Raw genomic sequence first — 20,559 nt, 5'->3', positions numbered from 1 at the left:
TGTTGGTCGGTGCTGTTTCTAATAACTGCACACTTGGGTGGGCTGTGAGGCATGAGGAGTGGCTTATTGCTGTTATAACATGACTCTCGTTTTTATTCTATAAAAAGAAAACTAAAAGAAACTCTCGATATGAAACTTGAATTCTAAATGTATTCCATGTATCCTTAACATTGTCGGGAAGAACTTGATACTCCTGCATTGTGAATATATGTGTGGAGAAGATCATTTATGTGTTTATTATAGAGTCGTTTGAATGTATTAAGAAATGAATAAATAAAGCTGCTGACTTGCATGTTGTACACAGATGGGTATGGAAAGTTGATGTCTGGTATTTCTGTTTCCATTACTCAGTAATTGCGCTCTGCACTTTACATTGTGTAGCATTCAAAAGCAATGCCGTAGGATGTTACTCATTCTACACAATACTGCTCACTGCATTTTGAAATGCGCACTGCTGTGTAATTCTAATGACATGATGTTTAATTCCTGTTAGTGTTTGAATAATAAATAGTTTTGAAAATATCTCATACAGATGATAAAAATTAGAAATAAGTGGATGCAGTAACAACATCATTGTTCTGGGCATTGTAGAGCTTCTTGTACCATTGCTGCCTTTTATTCTGTCATTCACTTTGCTTCTTTGGACCAAGAGTAACACCTCCATGTCATTAAGCACTACAGTGTCCTCAGAAACAGCCCTTATTGCTGTATTATTGATGCTAAACGCCTGGGTGAAACATTAACTAGGTATCTACAAAGAGCCTCTCAAATATTCTGAACTGGCTTCTAAATATACAAATAAAACTGCTAGAATGAACAGAACCATAATTATGAGTTCCAAATATGAAGCATCAAATACATGTCAATGACATTTCCTACAATAGTAAGCTTGTATTTGAACAATTATATATGATGTATGCATGCTTATCAGGGTTGTGCTACGCTTCTAGAAAAGTTTAATATTTGTCAGGTACTTTACCTGCTGTAGTGTTATCTCAGAGACTTGGTGGAAACCCTTCTTAGCACACGCCTTATGCAGCGTGTGAACATCATGAAAACATTTCTATACATGAAATATATATAGAGGAGTTTTACTGCTGATGTTTACTTGGGAAGCTCTGTGATCTGGAGAATAATACAACTCCATGCAGTGTAAACAGTGTGTGATTATAAACTCGTGTTCTCTTGTGGCAGGGCCTGTGCAGACTCCCTTCTCTGATTCCCTTTTCTCTTTTTAAAGGCGGTGATGATCTGAGGCTGGTGAATGGAGGCAGTCCCTGTGCTGGGAGAGTGGAGATTCTTCATGACGGACAGTGGGGGACAGTTTGTAGTGGTGGCTGGGATATGAGCGATGCTAGAGTTGTGTGTAAACAGCTGGGCTGTGGATCTGCTGTATCAGCACCAATCGAGGCTCACTTTGGAGCCGGTTCTGGAACCATCTGGCTGGCTTATGTTTCCTGCAGCGGCTCTGAATCTGCCCTGCGGGACTGTTGGTCACCTGGGTGGGGTAAGGTCTATAGCTGCACTCCTGCCAGGGACGCTGGAGTGATCTGTTCAGGTAAGAGACACACATTCCATCACAGAAACACTTACTCAATATACAGGGGTCAGACAAACAGGACCACCTGCCCTCTGTAGCACTTCTACAATGTGCAGCTCATCACACTGATTCATGTGTCATGCACATGAAATCCCAGACACATATTCAATAATACAGAAAAGCACCTTCATGGGCAAGACATTAAATATGACAGACTAGAGCACTGATAGTAGATTCTCGGTTGGCAGGTGCTTCTGTAATTAAATCAATCAACACAGATCACTGCTATTTCTGCCATTGTCTTCATCTCTGACACTGCGTATTTAAGATGAATTTCCTCCCATTTTTTTTTTTTTTTTTTTTTTTTTAATTTGTGATCCAGTTAACACATGTATTGCACTTTGTGTGGATGTATTTCAGGTTTTGAGATACATTTGTAATCTATCAATTTAGAAATCATCGGATTGTAGCAGTACTTAAAGGGTAAGTATCTTCAGGTTAAGTTTCTAGTCTTCCTTTGATTGACAGCCCCCTTCCCTTTGTATGATGCTTGCAATCATTCCGAGTCGTTCTCATTGCAATCAGGAAACTCAAATACTACGATTATACAGTATAAATATGTGTGTAAACACCAAACTCTTTTGACTTCATCAGAATTATTATTTTCATCAGTAATTCTGTGACACTGTGAAGTGTCCCGTTTCACAATATTAATGTAAACTATGAATGTATGTGTTGTGTGTTTGTGGTGATGGGCTGGCAGGGATTGAGTTACCTTTTCCTATCCTTGTATGGAAATTGTCTCCCTAGTCAGGACTGGATTAATGGGTAGGCAAAGTAGAACTTTACTCCCTGACACTGGCACTGTTTCAACACAGTCATTTCTTTTCTTGTCAGTGTAGGCAGGGCAGTCTCACTTGTGTTGCGTGCAAAATCACCACCTCGCTTGATTTTGATGATGTTATAGATGATTTTGTGTCTTAAAAAGCAGAAAAGAAGCCACTTTAAAGTGTATTTGGTGCTGCGGTGCCGATGCGGGGACCAGGATAGTCCTGTACTGGAGTTATAAAACACATCTAGCAAGCCAGGCCATGTAAACAAAGCAACCACTTCTACAGTAAAGCACGTATCAGCAGTGCAGTGTTTCGTATGCTGTTGTGTTTTTTACATTAGTATTCACTTGTTTTAGTAATTGTGTTCCCAAGTCTCTATGTTTGTGGGTGTGGTCTATTTCCTGTCAGAATCCGTGTTTGCTAGGGAGAGACGGGCGCTCAGGATATCAAATTTGCTTTCAATATGTTTAATCAAAACCAAACTTTGTTGTGGATCTGTGTTTCAGTTTTGGAACTTATACATGATAAAAATAGAAGTATCACATTTTTAATGGGACGACAACGTGGATCAAAGCTGTCTACGGTCCCTGGTTCACATTCAAACTGGTGTCTCTTTTTGTTCAATACATTGGGAAACGTGGTTTTCAAGCTCCTCTACAGGATTAGAAGTAAGCTTCAGGGTTTATTTTTAAATGTATTTAGCACACTGTCTTCACTGGGACTGTTTCTGTCAGGTTCACTCAGTCGTTCAGTTTAGAACATTGTGTGAAAGTTTCGTCAAAATGAATTCATCATAATGCAGCATAATTCACAGATTCTGATCAAAACCTTGAATGCTATCCTAAACCCTTGTGAGAAAAGAAAAGTTTGCTCTACAAATAATAAAAAAAAAACATTGTAAAACAATACTGGTAAACCAGCCGTGCGTTCAATAGCAGAGCACTCTCTCGCGGCACCCTGTAACTATGTTAGTATTCAAACAGTTGCTTTATTGCCTTTTTGGTGTGTGTGTGTGTCTATATATATATATATATATATATATATATATATATATATATATATATATATATATATATATGTAATTACAACTCCTGTATTTTTGTAATGTAAAGTTACTGACACTTTTTTTCTGGTTTAGCATCTTGTCATATTTGTCAAGTTATAAATAGTCCATATTTCTTTTTCTAATACAATCATCACATAATCAGTTTTAAAAAGCCCAAAAATATTACTTATCACACATGTGTTGATCACACAAATCCATATTTGAAAAAATCTATTTGCAGCCACCGCACTGATAATGCAGGCTACCCTTTTTGGACCTCCAGCGAGGCAGCTCTGAGCTTGACTCGCTACTGTTAGGCAGCGCTCTCAGCATGCAGGTCGTTCAATAGAAAGCACCACGTAACGCTCTGGAGATCTCTGCCTATTGAACGCACCCCTGATCTTAACAAATGGCACGTGTATGGGAGTAAGTGTAAACGTGTGTACATGTCTGCTGTTTGATGTTGTTCATGTTAGAGGGTAGGGCCCTCAAGTGTATGTTTGCCTAGAGACCAGTGGTGGGTTAATCTGGCCCTGTCCCTAGCTCCCTCCTTTCCCTCCCATGTAAGAATGCAGGACCCTGATTGGTTGACCAAACAATTATTCAATATGGTCATTGATTCAAGGCAGGTGAATATAAAAGGATAGTGTCCTCCTCATGCAGGTGAAGAAGTGCACATGAGGCGAGTTGCTGGTCCCTAAATACAAAGTGCTGCAGTCTGTCTGTCTGTCTGTCTGCCTGTCTGTCTGCCTGCCTGCCATAAGGAATCCTTTTATATAAGTTTAATTTTGTTTATTTATTATCTTTACAAAATAGCAGGGAAAGTGAAGCCTCATGAAACACTGAACTTATTATTTCATTATTATTAGTCACTGTTTAACACACAGTGAAAGTTTATTTAACTTACAGAATGCAAAACACAAAACTAGATTTACCTTAATCATCAATGTGGAAGAATAATATTGTAAATGTACAGGAAAATATGAAAATGATTTAACAAAAAATTAGGAAACATAATACTGTCTTGGAAAAACACAAAATAGTCCTGAGGCTGATGGATCTATCAGATCTCTGTGTCATTTGTTAACATGACACTTCATTTATCAAATAACCACGTCCATGGGTAAATGTATGAAGTAATCAGAACATGTATAAAGTTACCGGCTGCTGGATCCGTTTATAAAATGACAGAGGAAATGTTGGTTAATAGAGTGTAAATGTATGAACATAAAACGTCAGGTAGGCGAGGTTGTGTAAAGAGATATTTCTGCTCGTTTAAGGTTTGATTTCTCTCAAATCAGCAATACGAGGGAAGATGAAATAATCTTTACTTCATTGATTCTAGTTTCTTTTTTTAACGTTATAGTATTTTTAAAATGTCCCCAAATTTAAATATAAATCTGAATATTTCCCAATATACTTTTATTTTTCCAGCCATAGTTTTGTTTTCAGCATTTAAAATATGGTAAGAATCTAATGTTACTGCTGATAACTTTCTGCATCGTTGTTTGTTTCTACACACAGCAGCTCCTTTCTACGTGAACAATATGCGTGTTATAACAACAGGATATGAGCAGGGAACTGTTTAGTATAAGCTACTGCTTAATCACAACTAATAATAATAATAATAATAATAATAATAATAATAATAATAATAATAATAATAATAATAATAGCACACATTGTACCGTTACAAAAAAATTATACCTAGGCCTATTTAATAATCTCTGTCTCTCATAATGTAAATACAATTTCACAGATCCACAACAGATTCTATCTATAAATGACTGAATAAGGTTGACTTCACAAATACATCATTTCACATAATTTAAATAAATAAAAAACATTGCTAAAAATAATGTGCACGAGCAATAGCCAGGTGTCTTTGTTAATCGAGCTCGAAGAATTAAGTAGCCCGTGTCTTAAATTCGAGTACAGTATAGTGATGCGCGCATTATAATCAACAACAAAAGACAAGACTACCTGAGTACACAAGCAGCAACGTGACTTACTGCTGAGAAAAGACGAACAAAAACGGCACTGACAGATCTAGAATCATCCGTGACATAGACGAGGCAGCCATTTTCAAAATAGAGTGATTATCTTCCTGAGGAATTCGAAGAGACACTTTTACAATTTCAGCGTTTCGTTATTAGGCTCAGTTTTAACAAACAGTACCAGCTTGGACAGATCGGAAATGCTGACCAGACCCTTGTATATTTCGACATGCCAAGCAATACCACAGTTCACAAATTGAGAGAAAAACAGGTGTGAGTAATCACGAGTGGAAATGAGAAGCAGCACATCACTGTAATTGTGTGTGATAGCAGACGCTCGCAAACTGCCTCCATGTGCGTAACTGAGGTTGTGTCTTTGTAAATTCATTTGATGTTTTATTTTTTCCTCAAATCGAGGGTGGGAAATTTGGGCTGCGTCTTAAATTCGAACGAATACGTTATCTATATTACATCAACATACACACAATCTAGTCTGGCAAGTCTTCATTCCCGTTCTCACATTGTGTCCTTCCCTCACCTCTACAACTGAGTACCAATCAATGGCACTTAGTTTCCTCAGCGAGTGTTTTAAAAGCCGACTGGAAGCGGATTTTCCTCTCATCCAGGACGCTGTCGTTTTTACTGCCGTGTTGCTGTACCGAGGCCAGAAACTTAAATTGTCTTTCAGCTGTCCCTGAAGAATATCCTGTAACACAAAACTGAAACTGAGCTTTCTGAAAAAAAAAAAATCTACAAAATCTGCATACACAAATCTATTTGAAAATATTCAGAAACCCCCTTCAATACTTAGATCCACAAACAAGGATGTTGTTATACACGTGTGTTGGCTGTTTTATTAGTCAATAAAATATACAAACAAATAAAACATTTAATTGTATTACCTGTTCACCAGAAAACAGGGATTGTGACCCTTTTGTCGTCTCCAGATCCACACAACGCTATGGTATCTGAACCCAGTATAAAATGCATGTTTCAGGAAAACAGTGTAGGATTCTCACATTGTTTCATTCTTCTTATGAACTGGAATATGATACTAGACAATGAATGATAACATATAAGGGCAAGGGCAATTTATTTATTTACCGAGTTTCAACCTCTTTAAATAGATGTACAAATAACCCTCACTACTTTTTGTAATAGGCCGTTATAACAGCTTGCCTGCAGGATCTTGGCAGAGGTTAGTGCTGCAATGTGTCCGCTAGGTGGCACCAAAACACTGTTCAAAGATTTTACATTCCAAAGGTCAGACTAATACATCCTGTTTAGCTGCATTAATTGCTGCATTGATCAGTGAAAAAAGAACAATAATTAGGCTTCCTTTGCATGCGATCAAAACCTTTTGTTAACCTCCTCACTCAGCAGCTTCCTCATTAGAAAGTATCAGAACTCCCTCACATCTTTTTCTGATATGGCAGGGCAGCTTGCTGATCTTGTCGAAACCACAATACGAATTCACTCTATTGTTAATATGAGCTAATCTTATATTGCTGCTCTTTCAACTAAGCTCAATGTCCTTTGGATAGGACAGGAAGTGTGTTGTTTGAATAGATAAAGACAGAAACTGACGTTTTAAATTACCATCCCCACACTGCTACTTGTCACTAATGACAGTTTTGCTCATTTCACATCTATAGACTACTGCACTGTGGCAGCATAAACTGTTCACTGCTCTGTATATATATAGAACAAGCATGACTACAAACAAAACAGGAATAGGCAGGTCTTCATTTTGTTGCTTAATAATGGATCATTTAAAAGCCTTTCTGTCAGTATGTGATTGTAACACAATATGAAAATGTACCAGAGAGATAAGTGAATCAGACTTGTCAGGTGCCCAGAGTTTTATAATGAAGGAAATAAAGATGTTTAGGTGGCAGCCTTACTGACAGGATCCTTTATTGCTCTCTTGAACTCTCTCATTCAAAATATGTCATCTTGCTATCTTGCTACATCAATGGCATATTATTTACTTTTAATTTAATATATTTGAATTACCATGTCATATTTGTATGCGGTTCAGTGAAAGAATTAACTGAATAATAATATTCAGATGATTTCCAAGGTGAAGTTTGTTATTGACTGTTAACTGTTGTTGCTTTGCCCCCAGAGTCTAATGTCTGCAGTTTTGTGATTTCAGACCATCGAGGAGTGCGGTTAAGTGGTGGCAGCGATCTCTGTTCTGGGAGAGTTGAAGTACAGCATGAAGAGACCTGGGGAACGGTCTGTGATGCTGACTTTGACTGGCAGGATGCAGAGGTTGTCTGTCGGGAGCTGAAGTGTGGAATTCCTAAAGAGGTGCTGGGAGGAGCCCCTTTTGGAGAGGGGCAGGGTACGGTGTGGCCTGAGGAGATGCAGTGCCTGGGAAAGGAGCCTCACCTCAGTAGGTGTTTGACTTCAGCCAGCAAGAAGCAGAGCTGCACACACAGGAACGACGTGGGCCTTGTCTGTTTCGGTGAGTCTATAACTTTGTTTATTAACCTGGGGCCATAAACATTATGGGCGGATATCAAGCAAGTCATTTAGACAAATGTTTCAGTGAGTAAAGTTTTTACAATGTGGGCTCTGTGATTTTGCTTTAGGAGGCTCAAGTGTAAAAGAAAGTAAGACATGCAAACTGAAAACTTTTTTTAACCAGACAGCATGTTTATATTACCCCTGTACAGCCTCATTACATTGGTTATCAGTGTGTGAATGGCCTTGCTCTGCCTTATCTGTCTGAACTGCTCTCTCTTTACGTCCCTAGCCACACTTTGCATTCTCCTGACACAGGGCGCTTGCAATTCCTTAGCAAAGGGAGAAAGAGCCTTTTCCTATTATCCTCCTAACCTTTGGAACTCTCTGCTGGCCTCAGTCAGATTTCTCTTGAAACTGTTTTGTGAATTGTGAGCTGCTCTGAGGAGGTCTCTTGGTGTTGCTGCTATTGTTATAAATTGAAAATATATATTTTTCTGTGCTTCTTTTAAAACTGCACAAAGGAGACCTATACAACTAATGGAAGCTCACACCAGGACATATGGAAAATAATAAATACAGGGAAGCTCTGGGTGCTTGTGGCAAAGTGGCTAGTGAAGGGGAACAGGTGTAGCGGTGATGCGATGCAGGAGTGAACAGGCAGACAACGGTATACAGTGGAAAATTGTGTTTTATTTATAATCCAGGTCTGGTGACCGTCAACTAATAAACCCCCGGCTATACACACCAATGTGTAAAGCACGGGGATAACAAAACAGGGCACAGTCCCGAACAAAAAAGAACACACGGTCACCAGTCCTGGGTGAGTGCAGTCGTGCTGGTGCTTAGTGCAAACACAAGTATTTCGTGACGGTTAGTGCAGTGGTGCTCCGGATTGTGCTGACCCTCGGCGACAGCTCCGGAGATGTGCTCTAACTGTCTGGTGAAGTAAAACACAAACAATTACCACACAGACAAACACAACACAAAAACACGTCTCACGTCTCTTTTCTTTATTTATTGAGAGCTCCTCTCTCAGTCCTTCTCTCTCTCGCGCTTTACCCAAAACGAAGGAAAAGAACAGCATTACCCTGGCCCCTATATGTAATCCCGCATGATATCTAGGTAAACGGTTGCAGCTGCCTTATTACTTACAGCTGCCCCTCGTTTACCTGTCAAATCAATACGGTCTTACAACAGAGTCTCGCTTCCTTCCAGGCTGACCCACTTCCCGGTCCCGGAAACGAACTGTCAGGCCAGCCCTTCCAGATACTTCTCCTCCCGTTCTTTAGCGCCCTCACAGGTCGGGAGGAAGATTTATCACCAGAACTCATTGTATTTCTGTCACAGTGCTGAATAGCATTTTAAATGTTTCTCTCCTGGAAAATGTAGGTCCGGGAATAGGTTTTGTAGTATTGTGAGAGATAAATGCCTGCCTCAATTACATGGTATACTATTTGTAATAACTGTAATAAACATCCTGTATATGTCCAATACAATCTCAAGAAGCTTAGCATACCATAAAGCATTTTTATATACATTGGATACAATGGAGCCATTGCTTCCAATAGAAATTGACCAGTTTTATACCGCTAGCTGAATGCTGCTTCATTTTTGGCAAGCCTGTTGTTGATCATATACCTAGTTTGAGTTGTTCTAGATGTGTGTCACTCTTCAGAAGTCTGTAATTAAATAAATACTGGTGCATAATTATTAGAAAGCTAAAGAAATGCATGCCCACCAATCATGCCCTTGCGGCCAATATTACAAGAACATAGCAACCCTTTTGTGAGTGATAGCTAGAGTAAAGCAAACCCCATGTCCTGGTTCTCTGCTTGTGCTGTGCCCTGCTCACACTCTGCTGCCCTGTGTGCAGGGTACACTGAGTACAGGCTGGTGGGTGGCCCGGACTCCTGTTCTGGTCGAGTGGAGCTGCAGTACGATGGTCAGTGGGGGACGGTCTGCGATCGCTATTGGGATCTACAGGACGCCACAGTTCTCTGCAAGCAGTTGAATTGTGGGTACGCTGTATCAGTCCCGGGGCAGGCCTGGTTTGGTCAAGGCAGCGGTGATGTACGGGCTGATATATTCGACTGTGATGGCAGTGAGACGCACATATCAAATTGCTCCATCTCTGCATGGGGACGAGGGGCCTGCACTCATAGCAATGATGCAGGAGTGAATTGTTCAGGTGAGTAGTAACCACTCTAATGGGTGGAAGATTGAATAGGTAACTTAACATCTTATCTGCTAAACATATCTCGGTATTCTAGTTATTCAGATCTTCTACTGCCATCTGGTGGGATTGTAAATGAAATCAATTTACTGTTACAGTATTTTTTTTATACCCATTGGTATTGATTAACTGTTCCCATATTTGGGGTGTATTAGATGTGTGCAGTTTATGATATTTTAAACATTATGTATGCATACAAATAAAGCAAACTGTCTCACATTTAAGCTTATATAGTTTGAAATGCTATTTACACTTTTAATTAAATTCTCAATTATCCATGTTGGTTCTGAGTTCTAAAGCACCAATACCATTATGAGTTTATTCATTTCTCTATAAAGCTAAATCTCTGAATAGCTTTGAGCTTGCTCCAGGTGGAAGAACAGACAGTGCCCAAACAACAGAATTACTCTGAATCCATGTTTATGTTTTAACTGATTCAACATACAAGATAACAAACTGTAGACTGATGTAGAAGCTGTAGATGCAGTAAATAATGGTGCTGTTCCTTCAGCTCTGACGTGTTTCATTCCCCCCCTGCTCACTCTTATTATCTTCAGGTCCATTGCTACCAGCACAAGCAGGTCGAGTCAGGCCTCTACCAAGTAAATGCAACACCAGTAATGAAGGGACTACGCTCTGCTCAGGTTAGTGCAATTCAAACTCTTGTGTTAATAAGTTATTTCAATGTGACTATACTGACATTACTGCCATGGGTACAGTCTGTGACAAGGATTCTTATCTGAAAATCGGCATGCATTATCATAGGGTTATTATTTATATTATTACTAACTGATTCTGTGCCTAAGCTGCAGTGATTGTATTATTGATGTCTGCTTGTGATTTTTTCCCCCTAGATCACACGGGCCTCAGGCTGGTTGGGGGAGGAGGTGCCTGCGCTGGGAGGGTGGAGGTTTATCACAACGGCTCCTGGGGGACGGTCTGCGATGACTCCTGGGACCTGGCAGATGCTGAGGTGGTGTGTAAGCAGCTCCAGTGTGGGACGGCACTCAGCGCCTCAGTGTCAGCGTCCTTCGGCCAGGGGACTGGACCCATCTGGCTGGACGAGCTGCACTGTCAGGGGAACGAATCGACTCTGTGGGGGTGTGCCTCAGGAGGGTGGGGGCAAAACAACTGCAGACACAAGGAGGACGCGGGAGTCGTGTGTTCAGGTACAGGACTGCGATAACTCACTATACGTAACCAGCCCGCCACCAGCCCCTGCAAAAATAAATGCAAAATTCTCATTTAGTATGCTGATGTATCAGTCACTAGTGAGCCATCTTACTACTGTGACTCTTTCTATGTTACACATGACTCTGTGAATCACACCCTTACACTTCAATTCAATAACTGTACCAATAGAAAGCTGCAGCAAAGTAATCACACAAACAAAACTCATTTTGTGTCTTCATACACGCACAGGAAATGAAACTACAGGCTATGCTCATTAAAAAAAAAAAACATTTACATTCACTGTATTCACATGTAATAATGTAAGTTTGACACACAAAGTGACTCTCCTAGATACCCTCAAGTTGCTTCACAATTGAATAAGCGCTTCTCCAGATAAATGTAAAATAGATGAAGACGGGTAATTGGTTTTAAAAGGAAGGGAAAAGGCCAGTTGGATAAGACTTTACCTTTCATTTTAACAGTAGGATTTTGTAAGGTGTTAGTGAGATATGAAAGTTATGAAGGAAGCAATATAAATGAAAACATAAACGCACAACAATGGTTTTAAAATGTTTTACTTGAGCTGTTTGTATTTATTTATTGTGATTGCATTTGTGCTTATTTTGATTGCAATTTGTTTAACATTTCCAATAATTAAGAAATGTACCAAGGAGTATGTATGCTCGCCTCCACCGGGCAGGGGGTAGTTAATCCATTTCATGATTTCACTTTTACTGAAAATCTTTTAATGAAGCAGAAGTTTTGTAATCTGGAATGTCTACATGCATCTTGCTAACGTATTTCTATTGTTTGTGACACAGAGTTCAAGAAGCTGAGACTGTCTCGGGGCTGTTCTGGACTGGCAGAGGTTTTCTACAATGGCACCTGGGGCAGCGTCTGCCATAACGGCATGAATAAAAACACAGTTAAGATGATATGCCGTGAGGTCGACTGTGGAGAGAGTTCTGAAATAACAATGCAAAGTTCAACATCTAACAGTGCGCGCAAGTGGCTTGATAATGTTGAATGTAGAGGGCATGACTCTACACTGTGGCAGTGTCCATCTTCACCCTGGGGTCAAAACAACTGCTGGGACAATGAGGTGGCTGAGATTGACTGCAAAGGTAAAGATCTCTCTCTGTTTTTCTTCTGCTGCTGACCTAATGGCTCAGCAGCTAAACAGTCACCCGAAAGACCACAGCTTTAAATCCTGTTCCAGTGATAACCAGAACATGCGTCCCGAAACACCAGCAATACAACGTGAAGTTGTGTTATTGGAGGCACTGCTCTTCCTAAGAGGGGTGTAGTTGATATCTCCAACCCTAGAGCTGCAGATACTGAGCCCTGACCAAACTTACTGTAATACCCACCACACTGGAGAGGCCAGAGCAGGGCTGTGCTCAGCTACAGTGTTATTTGTTAATTGATTTAGTTATTTAATCAGGAGGCTGTGTGGTCGAGTGGTTAAAGAAACGGGCTTGTAACCAGAAGGTCCCCGGTTCAAATCCCAGCTCAGCCACTGACTCATTGTGTGACCCTGAGCAAGTCACTTCACCTCCTTGTGCTCCGTCTTTCGGGTGAGACGTAATTGTAAGTGACTCTGCAGCTGATGCATAGTTCACACACCCTAGTCTCTGTAAGTCGCCTTGGATAAAGGCGTCTGCTAAATAAACAAAAAAACGTATTCCAGCTTGTAAACTCATTCCTTCAGTATGAGTTTACAAGCTGAAACTTTAGACACAAGTTGGCATACTGCACCTGTGAGCTTCCCTGTGGACATGTCTCCACTATACTCACCACCAAGAGACAAAACATACCCATGCTTTAGCAGTGTGAATAAAACACATTTTTCTTGTTTGTTTTTAGCAGTGGAAAAGAAGCCAACTGTCTCCAGCATACCCAAGAACTGCTCTGATGACCTCACTCAGGAGCACTGCTCAGGTGGGTTCGTATTTCATTCACTTGACCCTTGAGAATTATTAGATTAATTCTAACTGATATCACACATAGAAATATGCAATTGTAAAAGTAATGCATACAATTAGTCATTTTACAGAGACATACTGTATTAAGTACAGGTAGGGAAGGGTATCCAAACATGTCAAAGATGTCTTATTCCTACACAGTTGTGAATTGTTGCCTGTTTACCGTTCATTTGAGCCAAATTTGTAATTTTCTGCTGCAGTGCTGATTAAAATTAGCGATCTCATAGTTTCCAATAGTAAAGAGACTACAAAGCAGGACAACCTATAACAGACCTTAAGGGAAAGGTATGTGTCTTTTTTTCAGTGAACAATGGAACAGTGCATTCCTAGATGTGAATACCAAGCCTACCTCTAATAGTCACACAGCAGCCTCTGTGCTGAACTGATTCAGTAAGCCCTGCTGTTTTATTCCAGAGCCAGCAGAGCTGAGGCTAGCTGGAAGCTCAAGTTCCTGCTCCGGACGGGTGGAGGTACGGTTCGAGGGGTCCTGGGGGACAGTCTGCGGTGACTCCTGGGACCTGAAGGATGCCCAGGTGGTCTGCAGACAAGTAGGCTGTGGGGCAGCGGAGAGCGCAGGGGGGGGTGAAGCTACGTTTGAACAAGGGAACGGCATCATCTGGCTGGACGAGGTGAACTGCAGGGGCAGCGAGATGCACCTGTGGGACTGCCGGCACTCTCCACTGGGACACAATGACTGCGACCACAAAGAGGACGCATGGGTTACCTGTGCAGGTGAGAGAGGGGGTTATCTGAGCAGGGGAGATGGGGAATTAGCTGTACTGGGAAGATGCTCTGTTGTGTTTGGCAGGGAGTACTTGCTTACATTGCAAATATTAAGTCATTTCATTTTGTTTTACTTCAGACTACACTCTTATAAACATAAACACAAAAGCACAGCTCTAGGGGGAATTGTTTCTTATTGTGTAGCATTCTGAATTTGGGAGTCGTGTAGATAAACGAAGGGAGGCCTCAGTAAGGGCTTTCCTATGTAAGCAATGTGAATACAGCTGTTTTGCTTTATTTACAGTACAGTACCCAACTGTTTACAGAAGTGTTTGTCTGTCTGTCTGTCCTCCTCTCCAACAGAAGCCTCTCCATCCAGGCTGCAGCCACAGAGAGACATGACCATCCCATTGATAGCCTGCATCGTGCTGGGAGCTCTGCTCTTTGTGGTGTTGGTCCTGTTAGCCGGGCAGCTGCAGCACAACAGGATGCTGAGGAGAGGTAGGGAACAAATCCCTTTAAAGAGACGCAAGTTCAGGAAGGTGACACACTCAGGTCCTAATGCGCTGTTCTAGGATTGTATTCAGTAATGCCCTACACCAGCATTTTAAATCTGCAATGCTTTCCAGACAACACAAATGCACTACCCAGATCCTTTATAGCAGTGATCATTGTTCTGTGCATCTCAGATGACAATTTATAAATCATTCTCTTCTATTAATGATCTGGTTAGAGAAAAAGCTTGTATTGACCCTCATGTGGGATACCAGGCTGCTGCAGCAGGGGCAGCAGAGGACACAATCTTGACAAGTTCTGTCATTAATTAAAGAGCTGTTAAAATGACAGTGCTAAATAAAGAAAATAAATGGTGTTCATGCACTGTGGATCACTGAAGGCTGTGCTGTTCAGTACAGTGTGTGGAGAGCTGTGTCACTGTGAATGAGAGCCTGTTTCCTCCCATAGGGATTGCTGAGGAGGAGCTTGACCCCTTCCATGAAGCCGTTTACGAGGAGATTGAGTACAAACTGGCCAGACAGGGAACCTATGATGCGCCCAGGAGAGGTGAGTAAGAGGGGAGGGGGAGTGGAGAAAGAGAGAACCAACACACACACATCACACTGCCACACAATCCACAAACATGACTCCAAGCAGCAGACTTGTAAACCTCTCATCACAGGAAACACTACAAAGAGTGGGAGACAGACAGGAACAGAGCAGCAAACAGTAGATAATATGTAGTTACTTAGGGTGTAGATCACAAAACCACTGTTTAATTTCCTATCCTGAATTCAGTAATCCAAACATTGAACAACAGCTACAATAGTAGTCAGTGTGCAACAAGTAGCAGGTAGTGAATTTGCAGAGTGAAAGCAGGCAGCACTAACCCTGTCTCCTGTTCCAGGGAGTTTCCTTTCTGATGAGCTGCCCTCTGACTACGATGATGTGGAGGACAGTGAGGGGAACCCCATCCCAGGTAAGGGGGGGGCTGTGTTAAAAACCTATGAAGAAACAATTCTCTCACCTGTATCACCGATTCTGTTCTCTGTCTGGTTTAGGTGAAGCAGTGCTCTCTCTGGTCTGTAACACTAATGCTGTTCTCTGTCTCTTTTAGGTGAATCGATGCCCTCTCTGGAAGGAGAGACCCCAGGGTACTATGACGATGCCGTCCCTATGAACAGTAACCCAGAAGATTTATCAGGTGAGTTCTTGCAGACAAGCCCTGTAGAGAAGCCCTGCACCAAACCCAGTCTTGGAGAAAGTAAATGTATTCAATCAGGTTCCTAATTTAGCTCACGTTTGTCATATCCTCAGTCACTGCATATTGTTTGTGCAGGTAAGTCCCAGGACTGTGCAACATCCCCCGCCATGCCCGTTGAGCAGTAGAGTGGGTTTGATTCTAGGGTGCCAAGTAGTTTTTCTGCATTTGATGGGTCAGTCTTAATGTTATGTAAACAGTTTTATTTAGCACTGTGAACCCTGTATGTCTGTTAGTGGACAATAGGAGGGAGTTAATATGCTGTGGGTGAAAGCAGGTCAAACTCCAGACCTAACCTTGATTCCTGTTCCTAGGGAGTTTCCATTATGACGAACTTCCCTCTGGCTACTATGATGTGGAGGACAGTGAGGGGAACCCCATCCAAGGTAAGGGGGACTGGAGTCTATAGTGGGGAGGGATTGGGATGGCCCCTCACATATCCTGCCCCGCTTCAGCACAGCACACCCTACTGCCCCAGGAGCAGCACGCTGTGGGGGAGCCTGTAACTGCCCCACTCCCACCTCTTCCAGCAGGTGTCACTACCAGGCAGTGGAGTTTGAGAAGTTCTGAATCTCTCAGAAACCACCCATGGCACTCTAATCACACCCATTGCTTCAACCAATCCCTGACCCCAGATCTGTGTGAACCCTCCCACTGCGTAAACCCAACCAGTCCCTGATTGTGTGTGTCTCTCTTTGGCAGGTTTTCCCTTCACTCCCCCTGGAGAGGAGAGTGCCCGGGCCGCACTGCCCCCTGAAGAAGGACCCGCTGCACCTGACAGGACTGACTACGATGATGTTGGGGAGGAGTCTCCAGGAGAGGGTGGGGCGCTGTGAGGCTGGCAGTGTGTCTGGGAGGAGAATAGAGGGGCAGCTGGAGCCCCCTAAAGTTCTAGAGCTGTAAGAGCGCCATTAACTGTAAACCTGCCAGTTTCACTGCAGTTCCAGCCGCCTTCTGGGATTTCACGGTGAAACTCCATTGGCTGAATATTTAGCAGGCTTCTCATAAAAGTGCTTCATGTCAAGTATGAATTTTTCCCTTTATGCTGCAAAATTGCATTTTGTTAGAAACAAGCATCAAATTAGGAAACCATGTCTCGAATGCTAACTGAAGCAACCTCAAAGATCAGTATTTTATATATATATATTTTTTAAAAAAATCATTGTTTCTGGCTACCAAAGTAACTGAAACAGTTCAAAATGTAACTATAGCCATTGGGTGGGTTTTGTGAAACATATTGTTATAACAATGGTTTTTGTGTGCACCCCCCTCACAATTATGAAGGTATATACAGATTTCCAAATGTAACGGAAATTCGCTTGGCAGTCTGCTGTCTGTGTATTTTGTGTCCGTTTTTTCCAGCAATGTCTCTTCTGGTCAGGTTTTTGTTTAAATCCAGTCCATAGTCTTTAAATACAGATTGTGTTTTAATAGGGGTCTGTGTTCCCTCTTTCAGACTGTAATTGTGGTGGTGTGCAGTTTGAAAGGGGATCTGGTTTGAAAATGAATTGTTTTGAAATTCTGTTGTAAAGTTTGGATTTACAGAATTCCTGGAGCCCAACTCTTGACAGTTACCCTGTTTGTAATTCATTTGGAGCTAGGTGTGCAGATAAAAAATGATTTCTATATTAAAATGTTAGTTTTTTTTTTTTTATTTGAATATATGTATTCTGTTTTAATGTACCATTTCTAAACGTATAGCATTTCTTGCAGAGTGTGCAATGGCTTGATGGCTGTATTCTATTTTTAAACAATAAAGTCTAATTTATCATCTGGCGGATGGCATGTGTTTTTGTTGCAAAAATGGTTAATGTAATACACGGAGAATGTATTCAAGGTTCCTTTAACTGTACTTACTATGTATGTGCAACAGCCTGCAAAAAAAGTCTGCATTGTCACAAAAAATAACTGGCCAAAGGTTTTGCATCGTCCTATAGAATTAACTCCTTTTGCTTCAGAAAGTCGAATGAAACCTGCTGAATAATGTTATGTTGAGATATTGACTTGCATACCGCTTTGTTGTTTTCAATATACTCAAGTCTCAGTTCTAAAATTCAAGGTGATGCAAAACCTTTGACCATAGCTGTACATTCACTGAGCAAGTTTCACCGATACCTCTTTCCCTGACAGAACATTTTATGAGACAACCTCTCTTGTTGAACACTTTATTACTGGAGCTCTGGCATAACTGGCTGAGCCGCTGAATTACCAACTGAAGAATCGAGGGCGCAGCTTTAAAGATACAAACTTGAGTATTCACTGGCCCTTCTTATGTTAAACACACAACAGGCTAAATATTTCCTTAGGTATAGTGACACGTCATAACCCTCGGTCTCTGGTCACGTGGGAAAGCAGTTTTGATCTCACTGGGAGACTAATCTTGTGAGATTAAGAGGAGGCAAGATTTCAATTAAAAAAAATTTCAGATCTGAAGATGTAACAGCATTCTAAATGCATACTATGATCTTTATTGCAATATAATTTATTAGTATACAGTTATTTGTAAACAAGCAGGAAACAGTGCAGACAAATGGTTTTTTGGGTTTTTTTAATATCCACAAGCTACTGTTTCTCAAAGGGTTTTCTGTCCGGATAGATGAATATTTGAATGCTTTTCAGTTATGATTACACAAAGATTTGAACAGAACAATATAAAGTTGCTTTTTCTTTTTCCTGCGGCAAAGCATAGAAAAAACTCTCTACGCTGACAACCAAAATCTAAAGTCAAGGACCCATCTGTTTATCTTATTTCATATGCTATATTCCTAGGAAAACACATGTATTAAATGATGTATTTTATAAACACAGCAGGTGTGTTTAATATGTTTAAGACACAAAATAATGAATTACCTTGACAAAGCAGACATTTCTTTTGAGTATAGTTTGACACATGTGGACATATAAAGGTGAGCTTTATGAAAATCTAAAGCCTTACATATAGATGGAATACACACCTTTACTATAGACGAGCTCTTAGGTATATTTTAGGAAATGTAAACGTTACAGCAGCCATTGTACAAGTCAGATATTAGAAAGAGATAGCGAGGCTGCCTTGGTGTCCAGATTAGTAAGTTAAGTGCTTACTAAGCAGAGTGGTTAAGCACTTGCACACACATGATGCCTAACACGACAGTCACCGCAAGACATATTAATAAATTAATGAATTGTCTTTTTTGCATTCATTACCGTGTACCTATCACATTAACAAATGGAAACAGCATTCATTTTATGCAAACTTTCTTCTTGAAGTGGCATTTTGGATCCCGGGAACTAAAATATTCCTTTTTAAGAAAAAAAAAAAAAAACGACTTCAGAGAAACAAGATTTCAAATCGGTTTTGAATGCTAATGTGAAAAACAAACACAACATCGCTGACCGACTGAAGGATGTCATCTCGCACGGCCGAGACCAAGAGCATTGCAAGTAACAACAATGCCAGCTTTGCAGTTACAATGTTCTTGCTAGCGCTCAGTCCACAGGCGTTTGCGTCCCTGTGAAAGTGCTTCGTTGGGCTGCTTTTATTCTCTGCGATGCTACCTTTCCTCGAGGCAAACTGTCCTCTTAATAAGCAGGTATACTTCATAAAGGCTCTAGATGAACTAAATGGAGTTTTATGAAGGTGGTCCTAGATCTACAGCTATGGCCGAAAGTTTAGCATCACCCTATAGAATTAACCAATTTTGATTCATAACGTCGAATGAAACCTGCTGAATAATGTTACGGTAACATATTGAATGACATAGTGTGTTGTAGTTTTCCATATACTTATTGAAAAAAATGACAAATTGAAAAATGTGACATTTTGAAATCTAACAGTACTACTATTTTTCCGGTAGACTTTATTTGCGATATCATTTTGTTGTTTCTTTGATTACATGATGTTAAATAAAATATCGAAATGATGTTCATAAAGTTGTATGTTTTTATTTTGAATTATGTCTCAACCCCCCGAATTTGAGGTGATGCAACACTTTTGGCTGTAGCTGTAGGCGTGTTGTGCAGCTCTGGAGCTGCATACAAAGGGTGGTTATACAATGTAACACTTGCAAGGGTGGTGGGTGAAGCCAAAACAAAAAAACACAGAGCAATGAAAATTGGACAACCAACGGTGGATCATAAGAGTGATTAGCGGCTGTCGAACATTTTCTAGCAAACTCTCTTTGAGGTACTTGGGTCTCCCGTCACACTGTAAGTGCAAAAAGCAAATTACTAATCATATCATTAAAAATACACCAAGATCTTTAATTTTACTCTTCTGTAAAACGCCAATTATTGTGATTGCACAGCCAAGCTTGAGATGTATAAGAAACAAAAAAAAAAAAACAAGAGCCGAGTCTAGAGAAGTGGCCCCCTGAAACCTTTTTGAGTCCCAAACCCACCTGTTCAAGTGTTCGTGCCCTGATTGGTACGGCGCCATGCATCTCAAGATAGGGTTCCAATTCTGATAGCAAACTGAAAACCGAATGCAGCATTTTTTCATTTTAAACGTAGCGCTCAAATGAGTCAGGCTTGGGGCTGGCAGGTGCAATGAGAGCTTTCCTCGTGCAGCTCTGTGCGCAAGCACACCTCAATCCTGAGCTGAACACCCTCTGTCTGTCAGCCAGCCAATGCTCTGCTTCATGCAAAGACTCCCATTGCGCAAAACTGTAAAATGTTTAGTTTTGTGATGTAAATGGCACTAATCTGGGGTGGGTGGGACTAGGTTCTGATCACTAAACTTCCCTCATAGCCTGAGCAGGTCTCATTGGTGAAAACAGGGGAGTGCTAATGAATCAGCCCTAGGCACCGCATTTTGCAGC

General features: G+C 41.0%; 2 protein-coding genes across 4 annotated transcripts in view; one reads left to right on the top strand and one right to left on the bottom strand.

Annotated features, from left to right (window-relative positions):
• LOC117971309 (antigen WC1.1-like) overlaps positions 1-15,616 on the top strand; it is an 88,595-nt gene extending 72,979 nt beyond the window's left edge. The window contains exons 23-34 of the mRNA XM_059010620.1: positions 1,241-1,507; positions 7,544-7,888; positions 9,764-10,078; positions 10,681-10,767; positions 10,978-11,292; positions 12,118-12,420; positions 13,163-13,237; positions 13,696-14,025; positions 14,368-14,505; positions 14,968-15,066; positions 15,407-15,478; positions 15,561-15,616. Coding sequence (XP_058866603.1) covers positions 1,241-1,507; positions 7,544-7,888; positions 9,764-10,078; positions 10,681-10,767; positions 10,978-11,292; positions 12,118-12,420; positions 13,163-13,237; positions 13,696-14,025; positions 14,368-14,505; positions 14,968-15,066; positions 15,407-15,478; positions 15,561-15,616 — 2,402 coding nt within the window. The remainder of the gene's footprint in view (positions 1-1,240; positions 1,508-7,543; positions 7,889-9,763; positions 10,079-10,680; positions 10,768-10,977; positions 11,293-12,117; positions 12,421-13,162; positions 13,238-13,695; positions 14,026-14,367; positions 14,506-14,967; positions 15,067-15,406; positions 15,479-15,560) is intronic.
• Positions 15,617-18,200: 2,584 nt separating this feature from the next.
• Positions 18,201-20,559, bottom strand: part of LOC117434154 (uncharacterized) — a 12,644-nt gene continuing 10,285 nt past the window's right edge. For all 3 annotated transcript variants that reach the window (XM_059010747.1, XM_059010748.1, XM_059010749.1), the window contains exon 7: positions 18,201-20,559. This exon is cut by the window's right edge and continues 307 nt beyond it. The gene's annotated coding sequence lies outside the window, so the exon portion shown is untranslated.

The sequence above is a fragment of the Acipenser ruthenus genome, chromosome 41 (assembly GCF_902713425.1).
Source record: "Acipenser ruthenus chromosome 41, fAciRut3.2 maternal haplotype, whole genome shotgun sequence".
Classification (NCBI taxonomy): Eukaryota; Metazoa; Chordata; class Actinopteri; order Acipenseriformes; family Acipenseridae; genus Acipenser; species Acipenser ruthenus.
The sequence above is the reverse complement of the archived record's forward strand: the minus strand, read 5'-3'. Positions and strand labels throughout refer to the sequence as shown.